A 13,793-nucleotide genomic window follows, 5' to 3' on the forward strand; every position below is an offset into this window, starting at 1 on the left:
TCAGAATTGTTGATGATTAACACAGGCTTTCACTTACAAACAAACTGTGGTCTTTGACAATTTTACCGCTACCTAGTGCCATGTTCCTTCGGTGTTAATGAATGAGAAATACCCGGCTTCCTTCCATCTTTCCTTGCTTTGGCCCTAGCACCTCATTATCTCTCAATCCAATTTTCCAAATATACTTTATAGAGGGGAAACTGCAGCCCTGTGGTAAAACACTTATAAACACATTAAATACTTCTACACTTCTACATGATATGTTCTCCTTTATGTACTCTTGCAGTTAATTCTATTACATTCTCTGGAATCCTATTCAAGGGTTCTTGGTTTCATTGGCCTTATTAAAACACTAGAGACATCTTAAAGCTGTCAAACCACAAACTCCACTCAAGTCTAATGGGAATTGGCTTGGATTTTGCAAGCACCCAATTGGTTCGCCCTAGGAGTAAGCCACATTGAAAACTTCTGGAAGGGCAAACTATGGAAACTGTTACAAAAAAAGGTATGGATTTCTTCCATGGGCCTATATCTTCCATGCCTGTATTACCCAAATGTTTTATAGTGCACAGTTTAATAATCAAACTGCACATAATATTTACACTTTAAAGAATTCAAACTTTATTCACATTGACCACTTGTACTTTGAAGAAAAAGTCCAATTATGGAATGTGCTCCCAATCCAGATCAAGGCCTTCCAGATTTTCCAGCTGAAAATCTTTCCTCTTGCAGCTATTTGCTCTCAAATGTGCTTTAAACATTGTTGTATCTTATGCTTTAACTCTGGAGTGCTCAATAAACTGATTTTTTATGAGCTTCCAAAGCTGAAAAGGACAAAATGATTTTCCAATTCAATTTGGCCTATCTGAATTAATAAAACATATGTAATCTGTCATGTTACGTTGCAATACATGAGGTTATTTGATTTGAGCGTCTGTTCTGGAGCATGGCAACATAATACAGTGTGGACGTTTAGTCAGGGTAATGTGGCATAAACTGAATACTTTCAGTCCAGCATCCAATATTATATGACTTATAGTAAATCCATATTTATATTGTTTTGTTCCTTCTGAGGGAATCTGCTTCTTATAAAAATATACCTATAAAATCTCCATTCATAGATATAAAAATATTATGCTGATTAACAAAAGAGAGGAACTGTTCAAGGAAGGCGGGATCTCCTGTTTCAAATGCCAGAGTCTGGATGCGTTTGAATAACCTGTATTTGAAAATTTGCACAGGAAATCAAAGTAGTTCCTTGAACAGCTCCGAAAAAGTTATTGATGTTGAGAACAGCACACTAATTTGTAGGCATAGATCTGTGTGAGCAGCTCCCCCAACTATTTGAGCTGTTTTATGGCCTAGTGCCCTCTACAAAAACACAATTTCTTAGAAGTTACCTACTAATTTCAGTAGGACCGAAATCCCAGTGCACATAAAAATGGAACATGAGTCAACTCGAAATGGGTTAAAATAGTGAGAATGTCCAACTATGCAGTCAGAAAGACCACTGTTAATAACTAATTCTGACCTTCCTGTTGAGTCCACAAAATAGAGTGGTGGGACTTACTATATTAAAATGAGAACATCTGTGCTTTAGCCAGGAACTCTTTAGCAAGACCTGGCAACATGGCTAGGATCAGACTATAGGAGCATAAAATATGTTTCATCCTGTTCCTGAACAAAGAGTGAAAACAGCAAGTTATGTTTTTTCTGAAAGCTTGTTTTGCCAACGGGTACAGAGATTTCTTTGAATATTTTATAATCAGGTCATCAGTACTCTCTGCATATGGCTGCAACCCAGTCCTTCTATTAGACACAAAGTAGCTATTACAAATAAAAAAAGAGTTTCATCAGCAACAATCTAGTTGTAGAATGCTTTCCAAGATTTCATGATTTAATCATTATGACACCGAGAGGAACTTTTAGCTGCTACATGGTAAGCACCCACAGAGGACGCACAAGTGACTCACAACTGTGTGTGTGTGTGCACACACACACACACATGCATGAATACACACACTTCTACTGGAACACTGGAAATGGTGTCCCATACAGCAAGATGTAATAAGCAGAGTCATCTCCAGAACTTAAAGATCTATTCACAGGGAAGATGCACAAGTGGCCTCTTCTGATATTGCACTTTAAGTGTAAGAATCACTCATGCATCATCTCTGAGTGCTTCTAAGCATGCATTGTGATGTTATCTGGCATCTACTATGGAAGAAGAAACATTGACAGGGCTCCATGTAATGGAAGCTAAAGGTCTATCTACACTTCTATTGTAGTAGTTTTCACATTCTCTACTATCAGGAAACCCTTTCCTCATGAGGAATCTCAGCATATGTGGATAGAACCCCAAACACATTGCTGAGAATTATGAGGTGCACACTGAGATCATGTGGTGAGATCTGTTCACTCTCAGTGTTAATAATAATAATAATAATAATAATAATAATAATACAGTAGGGCCCCGCTTTTCAGTGGCCTGCTTTTCGGCATTCCGCTAATGCAGCGGCTTTCAATTAGAATAAGGCCCCACTCATACGGCACTTGTTCCGCTTTTATGGCATTTTTCAGGCAGGCGCCATTTTATTGACGGAGTTCCACTTTTCATCGGGCTTTGCTTTTAGGGGGGGTCTGGAATGTAACCCGCTGAATGAGTGGGGCCCTACTGTAATAATAAATCATATATCATACATCATACTGTATATATGTTTGTGGACTATTCATTGCAGGGAAATCTACAGCCACCATTTATGAACTTCATTCATTCATTCATTTGACTTATATCCCGTCCTTCCTCCCATTAGGAGCCCAGGGCTAATTTTCCAAGGACTCTTGCCAGGTGTATGTCAAGTTGTCATCATGCCATGATGTGGTAGGGATGGGGGTCAGACGCCAAACCGAGTTTTCACATTTCTGGTAGATTTAATAAATCTGGGTCACATAACAGTTTGGCTACTGATGATGAGTTGTTGAAATGACTACCTATTGCAGCCAGATTTTGTGATACATAAATGAAATACTAAGGCTGCAATTCTACATATATACTTGGGAAATCTATACTGCCGCACTACTTCTGAGATTTTCTTCTGATTAAACATGCTTAGGATCAGGACTCAAGAGAGTCAAATCAGTTGTTGAAAGTACTTGAAGACAAGGCTTTGCCCTTTCTTATCTATGCTTTGACAGAACATAAAACTCATGAAATTACTAATTCCACTTTTCATTTCATGCTAAAATTCTTTTTCCCTTCAGGTTTGTTAGTGAGGGTTACTTTTTTTTCCACAGAGGAAGCATCAATGTTAGAAGATGGAGGGTAGTTTGTGTTCTGGAGGAATGTGTACAAAAAAATGCAAGAACTGAAAAGGCATACTGTAAGACAGTTTTGAAAGAACTTGTATCCAAAAGGAAATGCAACACTGACATCAATGAATGAAGAAATGCGACAATCACATGATTAATTATTTATTCACGTTAACAGCATTGGTGTTTGAATCTGATATTCGTATTCCCAAAGCCTTTGACTTTATTTATTTATTTTTAACACAGCAAACTAAATGCGTTTAGAAGTCTGGGAATGACGTCCCCAAAAACAATTTTTCTACCATTAAATCACTGCATTGCATGGGAAGAATAGGAAAAAAGATCCAGAAGACCTACCTTGCCTACATATTGGTAATCGGACCCAGTATATTCCTCCAGCAAGAAAAATTGGTTCCACATCCAGCCTCGTTTCTGGCGGTGCAGAGCTTTCCCATCATTCCCTGTTCCACGTGCCCCAAAACCTTTGGGCTGATGGTCTGTAGTCCTGCTGAATATCATTGCAGTTAAACATGGGTGGAGCAGGCACACCCAGAACAGCACCAGCGGCAAGACTTCTTGTATTATCATAGTTCTCCACTGCTGATTGTTTTCTCAAGTGCCTTTGGTTACAAAATTGACACTTTGTCTTGGATGGAGCTCTAGGTACTCCTTCAGTGGAATGTGCAGCCAAGTGGTTTATAACAGCTCATCTCTTGTCTGGGCATATCCAAAATCTTAAAAGAAACAAGAAAACAATATAGTTAAAGAAACGTAGTTGTAAACTGAAAACATTCGCTTTCTCTGCATTAGATTTTATGTTCTTGGCAGAATAGTTCCAAAATCTTACAGCAAATTGGTTATTTCCCCTGAGCATAAAACAAACAGCTGATGTGACAACTATAAAAGTTATCTAGTAAGTGTCACCTAATGACAGGTTTGTAAAATACATTTAGTAGTTTAGTGTAACATGAAATGCTCAGGAAAAATGAATTGTACAGAGAAATGTGTTCTTCTCTGCCTCCACCCCCTAAATCAACTACCCTTATCTTTAACTGTTAGATTTAAGGTCTTTGAGAACAGTCGTCATGCAGAATAAGGGATTTGAACCATTGGTACATACATGTTAAATATACAGCTAATCAGCTGTAGCACAAAATCAGCTGGAGAACGGGGAGCTCATGCACTCCAGCTGATCACTGTCAGCTGGAGCACGGCAGCTGTAATACAGTAGGGCCCCACTTTCCGGCAGTTTTCACTTTTTGGCGGGGGCCTGGAACGTAACCTGCCATATGAGTGGGGCCCTACTGTACAGTCTTTACTTGAAATGTTTTCCACCTGATTTGACTTACAGCTAACCCAGTGTTTTATTAAAATATTTACCAAGAGGCACTTAAAGGCTAGTGCAAAGACAGTTTTAGAAACTACAGAAATGGTGGAATACTAGTTCCCCAGGGTACTTTAAATGGCAAAAGAGGACATAATATGCATCAGAAGAAATATAACATGATAAGAAGTGAACTTTCTGATAGAGAAAGTTCCTAAGATGCAAAGTTCCAGCAAAAAAAAAGTCAATGTAAATGGAAAGACTGATGAAATGCAGTTGGACCTGATTGATATTGAAGCTACAACAGGATGAAATCCAGGTACTTTGGTTGAGGTTACAACAAATGTAGAGCTTTCAGTTTCATATGCTATCACAGTCAATACACTGTAGAAAGAGAGATCCATATATGGAAGCAGGACTCCAAATGTGGATGTCCTTGTTTATCTGGGAACCACACATGCAGACTGGATGAGATCTGCACTGAACATATGAGTTTGGCTCAATACTGAGTCAATGCTGATCAGTCTAACCCAATACTCTGCACTTGGTTCGGCGCAGTTCTCAGAGTCCTCAACAGATGTCTTTCCTTGCCATGCTGTCTGAGAACTTTTATCTAGATTATGTTTGATGCTGAAGATCTGCATTTCTGTATGTATAGCATGTGCATTACTAGTTAGATGTGTCCCATCTACCAAATGTATACATACCCATCTCTTCCCAAAAAGTTTAGAGTACCTTACATAGAGTTCCCATGTAATCTCCCATCCAGGATGTTTACAGGGCTAGATCTGTTTTGCCTCAATGACTGAACTGCTTCATGTGTCTTCAAATCATCTCTGTCTAGGACAGTGGTGGGCAACATTTTTCAGCTTGGGATGCACATTCCCTTGTGGACAACCTTCTGGGAACTAGATTACAATTGGGGGGGGGAAGCAAAGACGAAAGTGGATGTATCCATAGCCAAAAGTGACTGGTCCAATGGATGTCTCATACCTTTGTATGGTAGGCTACATCCCACAAGTCAGAAATTTCTACACACATACACAATCTCTCCATCTTCCATCCAGGTAAGCAAGAGGGATTATTCCAGTTCAAGAACACATTCCATCAAGGCAAAAGTGCTCAAGGAGGGTGTGCAGCAAGGCCAGTTAGAGATGTGGCCTGAGGAGATGTGGCTGAGCAGATTCCCAAGGGCCAAATAGAGAGGCCTGGAGAGGCCAGTGTATTTGGCATCTGGTCCTATAGTTTCCGACCCTTTTTTAAGCAAAATGCACATTCGAATGTAAAAATTCCAGTGCCATCTCCATCTGCAATGCAGGGTATGGACAGAAATGTGCATCCCCATCTGTCTGGAAAGAGCGACTATCTCTGGATTTGGACAAAATGTATAGTTCTTGAGCATAAGATGGAAGGGCTCACAGCAACAGATGTTGCTTCCCCATTTCTAGGGAAGTCCCTAAGGCCATGGCTTTGGATTCAGCAGAGAGAGCAGTCTCTCTGTGTCTTTCCAGCTTCCAACTCCACATCAGACTCTAGCATACTTCCTGGCCCCAGAACTGGGATGGGGAGCTACTCCTCTTGGAAGAGCATCATCAGCTAGTTGCTCCTATGGCATCACATCTCCTGATCAAGTCTTTACAGACATGTTAAATTGGGTACTTAACAGGTCCATCACACTTAACAAAGAAACTACTTGACCAGTTCAGCAGATTCCTTTACTACAGACTCCATCTCTACAGACAGAATTATAGGCTTGGAGGATAAAAAGTTGATAAGAGAAAATCAACTCATTTGAAATGAGGTGTTGGAGGAGAACTTTGCACATACCATGGACTGTGAAAAAGACAAATAATTAGGTGTTAGAACAAATTAAACCAGAACTGTCACTAGAAGCTAAAATGATGAAACAGATTATGATACTTTGGACACATAATGAGAAGACATGATTCACTAGAAAAGACAATAATGCTGGGAAAAACAGAAGGGAGTAGAAAAAGAGGAAGGCCAAACAAGAGATGGATTGATTCCATCAAGGAAGCCACAAATCTGAACTTACAAGATCTGAACAGGGTGGTTCATGACAGATGCTATTGGAGGTCACTGATTCATAGGGTCGCCATAAGTCATGATCAACTTGAAGGCACATAACAACAGGGTACCCACAGACATCATCCAAACCAACCTCCCAATCCTATAACAATATTTATTGAGCAATTATCCCTTTTGAACTCCAATCTGTGCACTCTTATCTGATTCCTTGACTGGCAACACTAACTCACAATTCTAACAGAATCTGTAAAATGCAGTTTCCTTTGCCTAAATCAGAATTAGTGATCAATTAAGCCTTTGGCAGCTGCCTATTGGTGAACTTCAAAGGGTTCTATAGATAGATGTTTTATCACTATGCAGTTATAACATTACTGGATGAACCTAAACCAATCTGATTTGACCCATACCCACCTAGGAGCCCACCCTGAATCCCAAAGCCCAGCAGTATCTGTGACTATTCCCCACCTTCCCCTGGGAAAGGAGCAGAGAGGGAAACCTTATCATATGGAAGCATCTAAATTTCGGCACACTCTCAGTGACATAATTGGGAGTACATTGGTCTACAAAGATCTCACCAACTTAATATAGGGTTATTTGAATTGGATTAAATTTAGGGCATCTAGAGGATACGCTCCAAAGTAATCCAATTAAACAGCCCCATTCTGAATCAGATGAGGGAGGTATGCCCATTATTACTGTACTTCAAAAAACATTAGGTTCATCTAATAATGACCCATGAGATTTGCCTTGACTGATTAACAATGCAAATACTTTGCAAAGCATTTTGTTCCCTAGAAATAAATTAGCAATTAGTAAACTCTCTGTAATTCTGAAGTGTAAAGTCCTATATCAGTTTACATCTACATAGAGTATTAGTTAGAAATGAATGCTATTTTTTTAAAAAAATACGATTCTATGTTTTCCTGACTAACTCACACTTGAGTTTTAATAGAATGTTTTGCTCCTGGGAGTACACAGACCAATACAAACCATAGAAAGATGGTATAATTTATACCATCAAATTATGCCAGCTAAAGTTACCCCTATTAAAACTCCATTCAGAAGGAATTTGACTTACACCACCCTTTTTGCCGGTTAAGTTCCGCTGGCACGCTAGGTCACAAGACCAACCTGAAAGGGGTTTGGAATAGGGGTGTCCCCTTGCCCAGTCCTGCAACTCCCACACCCCCACCATACTCTCAGAACACCCCTTTTGGGGGACTTAATGGCAGCCTAAATTCAACTGGCTGAGCCCCAGCTGATGCAGGGCGAGGGACTTATACCAGCATATCTCCAGCTCAGCTGGTTTAGGGACTTGCCACCGTAACCGCAGCTGAGCCAGGAAAGCCCAAGATCTGCCAATCCAAACTCCATCATCCTGGCGAATCTTGGGTTTGGATTGTGCTGTTAGTATTTTAACCAAATCATAAAAACCTTGTCACCTGCTTTGATCATGATACTATTTAGATGAATCAGAGGGCATATAAAAGGTAAGCTGGAAATCTACCTGAATGAAATAAGAAAGGTGTACATCAACCCAATACAACTCTACTCTTCCTAGAGCCCCATGAACACTTCTCAGAAATTCCTCTTCCTGGACCCAGTGTGGTGTTGGACTAGGACTTGGGAGACCAGAGTTCAAATCATCACTCAGCTGTGAAGTTCACTCAGTGAGTCATAATCTCTCAGCCTAACCTACCTCATAGAGAGGCACTGTGAGGATAAACGGGCAGGCAGAGAACCATATATGTCACCTTGAGCTTCTTGGAGGAAAAGCTCCTTGGGATATAAATGCAATAGTAAATTAAAAAAATTTAAAAAACAAATATTAATCAAAAATAGTAGGGGTAGCACCTCCCAGTCTTGGTCTCCAGCAACCTGGTTGGTATAACCTCAATTTCAGATATTAAAATACCCTCAAAGCCCAGACTAGTTTTCAGCTGTGTTTAGTTACACAGACTTATCTAAACACACACACACATACTTATAAACATGTTTTCCAGGTTGTTGCTCCTTTTCCCAACCTGTATGTCAATAAAACAAGAACTACAAATCAGGAAGTCATGGATTCATAATCTTGCATCTGCCAAGAACTCATTTGGTGGCCTTAGGCAATACTCTCTCTCTCTCTCTCTCTCTCTCTCTCTCTCTCTCTCTGTGTGTGTGTGTGTGTGTGTGTGTGTGTGTGTGTGTCACACAAACACACACACTCAAATGAGTGGTTGAAAGCATTACTGAGACAAGAGACAATGGGTGTGGAGTGTTTTGAGCACTCTAAAAACAGGTGGGAAAACTGGTTTTCTGGTTGTTATTGAACTACAACTCCTGTGAGCCCTGACCATTGGCCATATTGGCCAGGACTGATAGGACTTTGAGTCCAACAACATCTCGAGGGCCACAGGTCTCTAAACCCTTCACTAATGTATGACATAAATACTAAGCATGACTGTGCTACTGTTATATTACTATACCCAATTCATATTTACCATACCATTTTATTTCTTACCTAATTCATCTTTGACTAAAAATTAGACTGAGCTACAGATCACCTAAAAGTTACAAGGATATTCATGCAAACGACAACAACATTTCCTGCATAGACCAGAACTTGTAACAATGTCATTAAGCTTAATACTGAATTGTACATAATTTATATCACCTTGTGAAATGTGTGAGTTTTAGGCAAGTGACTGAACTCTCTTCTATCAAAACACATTTCTGTAGACCATATATAATGAGTATTGTTATGAGCATGGGAGTTGGAACGGATGATCCCTGTGGGTCCCCTTTCCAGCCTCTGATTTGGAATCTTGTGCCTTGGGGCTGGCTCTGCTAGCCAGATGAATTAATTTTGTTAAACAAATAGAGTCACCAGCTAGTTAATGGGCCTATTAGGTGCCCAGCAACAGATGAATGAGCCAGGAAGATCCTTTTGTCATTGAAACTCTTCAGGAGAGCCTCCCCCCCCTCCTGGAGCCTAGGAGAGGTTTGTGTTTTTAGCTGTGTCTAGAGAAAGGCTAGTGACTGGAGGCAGGCAGAGAGACTGGCTCTCTGCACCATGGCATTTGGGGTGCCTCCTGCAATACAGATGGAAAAGCTGGATATTGGACTGCTGATGCCTTGAACCCCCTCCATCTTAAGCTCAGGTTGGAATGTGTGTAAATAAATAAACCATCTTTCATAAAGACACCGTAGTCTCTGCTGACCTTCTTCCCAAAGGAAACCAAACCCTGGATGAGTGCAGGGACCCCAGAAATCTCACCACTCAGAGATTGGGGAGGTGCGCAACAGTATAAAAGCTTGAATGACACAGATCGGAACCCAAAATATCATGCCAATTATGAATTGTTTTGTTTCCCCTGAAGTCACAATTTATACAGGGTTTTTTTATATGTATCCAAGAACATTTACACAAAAAAAGGTCTAACAGTGCCTATAGCATATATATTCAAGCCCTATTATGTCTCAATAATATCTTAGGCTGCAATCCTAACCCCATTTACCTGGAAGTAGCAGTTTGTGTGGGGCAGAGCCACAAAGACACCCTTCCAACACCAGCATCACAGCAGTTTACCTGGGCAGAGCTGTGGCAGGGCAATGATGAGGTTAGAGCTATGCAAGTGGAATGATGGGAACACCACATTGGCTCTGCTGGTGCACTGGCACAACCCAAAACTTGCTGATGCCCTGCCCTACCCTGCCCCAGTGCTGTTCTGCTCAGGTAAGCTGCAGAAACACTGGTGTCAGGAAGGCACCTCACTCTACCACACAAGCTGCTAATATCTGGGAGCAAGCCTCACTGAATAGGACTTACTTCAGAGTCAAAATGGCTAGAATTCTATTAGTTAGAACAAGTCTAACTGAAATTCGTAGTGGCCTTTGATGTATTAGTGCAGGGGTGGGGAACCTGTGACCTTGCTGGTCTACTATTCCCATCACCTCTGACCATTGGCCATACTGAGTGGGACTGATGGGAATTGAAGTTCAGCAGCTTCTAGAAGGTTGGACCAGGTTCCCCATCCCTGTATTCACCACACCCAGAGCTTGGAAAAGTTACTTTTTAAAACTACAACTTCCATCAGCCCCAGCCAGCATAGCCACTGGATTGGGCTGATGGGAGTTGTAGTTCAAAAAAGTAACTTTTCCAAGCTCTGAACATCCCTTGCAACCAATTTTGTTGTCTATAAAAATTATCACCTGTTGTCAAGTATCTTTCATTATAGTACATGCTCCATACAATACCTGTAGCTCACTCCCATAGGTGTTTTTGATTCAAGGTTAGGTACTGGTGCTGTTTATAAGCTTTTCACCAAAATACCTTCTTTGGGTCTTCCAAGTAATCCTGGGGGAAAAGATGTACCTGCTACCATGCATGCACTGCCCTTTTTCTGTAGGGGTATTATTGAGAAATAAATTGCCTTTGGCCTCAGACTACCATTATGGTAAGACATTACTAAATCATAAGCTATGATGAAGTACTGTATTTATCCAGCATATATGGATGTGAATGAGATTGAAACACTATATGGATTCTTACTCCTTTTTTTACCGTGATGCCAGGGAGCGCTCATAGTCAAATATATATTCCTTGATCTCTCAGCGGCTTTCGATACCATCGACCATGGTATCCTTCTGGGGAGACTAGCTGAGTTGGGAGTGGGAGGGACTGCATCGCAGTGGTTCCACTCCTACTTGGCAGGTTGCCTCCAGAAGGTGGTGCTTGGGGAACACTGCTCGGCACCCTGGACTCTCCAGTATGGGGTTCCGCAGGGGTCAGTTCTGTCCCCCATGCTGTTCAACATCTACATGAAACCTTTGGGTGCAGTCATCTGGAGCTTTGGAGTGCGTTGCCATCAGTATGCTGATGACATGCAGCTCTATTTCTCCTTTTCATCTTCTTCCGGTGAGGCTGTCAATGTGCTGAACCAATGCCTGGCTGCGACAATGGACTGGATGAGGGCTAATAAACTGAGGCTCAATCCAGACAAGACTGAGATGCTGCTAGTGGGTGGTTCTTCTGACCAGATGGTGGATGTCCAACCTGTCCTGGATGGGGTTGCACTCCCCCTGAAGGAGCAGGTTTGTAACTTGGGGGTTCTCCTAGAATCATCTCTGTCACTTGAGGCTCAGGTAGCCTCGGTGGCACGGAGTACCTTCTACCAACTTCGGTTGGTGGCCCAACTACGTCCCTATCTGGACAGGGATAACCTGGCTTCAGTTGTCCATGCTCTGGTAACCTCCAAATTAGATTACTACAATGCACTCTACGTGGGGCTGCCTTTGAAGATGGTTCGGAAACTGCGGCTTGTGCAAAATGCAACGCCCAGATTGGTAACAGGGATCAGACGGTCCGAACATATAAAACCGATTCTGGCCCACGTGCATTGGCTGCCTGTATGTTTCCGAGCTCAATTCAAGGTGCTGGTTTTGACCTATCAAGCCTTACACGGCTTCGGACCACAATACCTGATGGAACGCCTCTCCCGATACGAACCCACCTGTACACTATGTTCAAGATCAAAGGCCCTCCTCCAGGTGCCTACTTCAAGGGAAGCTTGGAGGGTGGCAACAAGGGAGAGGGCCTTCTCAGTAGTGGCCCCCAAATTATGGAATGATGTCTCTGATGAGGTGCGCCCGGCACCAACACTGTTATCTTTTCGGCGCCAGGTCAAGACTTTCCTCTTCTCCCAGGCATTTTAGCATGTGTTTTAAATTGTTTTTATATTGTTTTAAATTTTAAAATTGTGTTTTAAATTGCTTTTAAAATATGTGTTTTAAATTGTATATTTGTTTTAATGTTTTTGATTGCTGTAAACCACCCAGAGAGCTTCGGCTATGGGGCAGTATACAAGTGCAATAAATAAATAAATAAATAAGCACCTGAACAACCAGGACAAGTTGTGCATGGAAACAGGCTTCTATGTGTAGATCATGTTTTTGGGGAAACACATCCTGCAATCCAGGATATATGAGTACTGTGCACAAATCAACAAAGAGATGGTCCCTGCTGTCGTTTCTGACAATGTCAATCACTTGTCAGGAAGTAAGCAGGATTCTATGATATTCTATGATTCTAAGCACCTGCTCCCTCGCTCCTGCAAATAGATAGTCGGCTCTGTTCAAAATGACAGCAGCATCTATTTGTTTGAAGATCCTCATCAACAAGAACATAATCCCCTGCTGTGCATGAAGTTCTCTGGAGAGGGCTTTCATGTGGTACACAGATTCTGTTTCTGGGAAGCACATCTCTTACAGCTGATGTACAAATATACACATTTTTGTATGTATATGGGGGGAAAGCATCTGATTCTATTGTTCAAAGCTCAGTATGTGGCAATAAGTACTGTTCATTATCTCTATAGTTTTTTTTTCCAAAAAAGGTTAACCGAATGGATCCGTTTTTGGACTACCTGTGTGTAGAGATGCTCTTTACATAGGACTGTTTCCTCCCTCCTAGCTTTATAGGCATACATATTCCACTCTTCTCACATTCCCATTTGATGTTGAAGTGTTGTTAAATTTCTCTTGGGAAATAATTTTTCAATGTTAGCAGTTGTTATTGAATTTCCTTCTTGTTAAATTAGGTCAGTGGGATGAAAGCTTGGATGGAATTTGTTGAAGTTACAAAACCAGCTAATGTACACCGACTTGGCAGGCGAGACTCCTTAATGCATTCCCATAGCAGGTGCACTTCTCTCTCTCCTCCCCACCCCCTCCATACCCACCCCTACTGAGACTCCTGCTTGAATTTAGTTTGTTATCTTAAGTGCAACAACTCTGATTATCACCTACCTGTAAACAACAGTATATATCTGTCCACTTAAAAAGCCCTGATACTCAAGAGCAGCAGCGTTCTTATAATGAACACAGTGGAATCTTTACTTTTGAAAACTCTGAAAAGATGCACAGGTCATCACAAAGTGAACAGGACCATCACTCTGTTACGTTATTGCTTACCGAAACAAAGCTTGCAATATTTAAAGTACTAAGCATATAGTAGCAAAATGACCTGGATGTATTCACTGGATGCTTGTTAACACAGTAGACTGCATAGTATACAACTAATTTGTCACAATCATAATTTTTAATCGATAGCAAGGCTAACTATCCC

The 13,793-nt window shown here is 41.2% G+C and overlaps 1 protein-coding gene across 4 annotated transcripts in view; it reads right to left on the minus strand.

Moving 5' to 3' along the window:
* Positions 1-13,793, minus strand: part of LOC133366634 (cadherin-10) — a 158,084-nt gene that overhangs the window by 95,785 nt on the left and 48,506 nt on the right. For all 4 annotated transcript variants that reach the window (XM_061589975.1, XM_061589949.1, XM_061589966.1 and 1 more), the window contains exon 2: positions 3,667-4,043. In XM_061589975.1, the coding sequence (XP_061445959.1) occupies positions 3,667-3,897 (231 nt within the window). In that variant the 5' untranslated portion in view covers positions 3,898-4,043. The remainder of the gene's footprint in view (positions 1-3,666; positions 4,044-13,793) is intronic.

Source organism: Rhineura floridana, chromosome 1, assembly GCF_030035675.1.
Source record: "Rhineura floridana isolate rRhiFlo1 chromosome 1, rRhiFlo1.hap2, whole genome shotgun sequence".
NCBI lineage: Eukaryota > Metazoa > Chordata > Lepidosauria > Squamata > Rhineuridae > Rhineura > Rhineura floridana.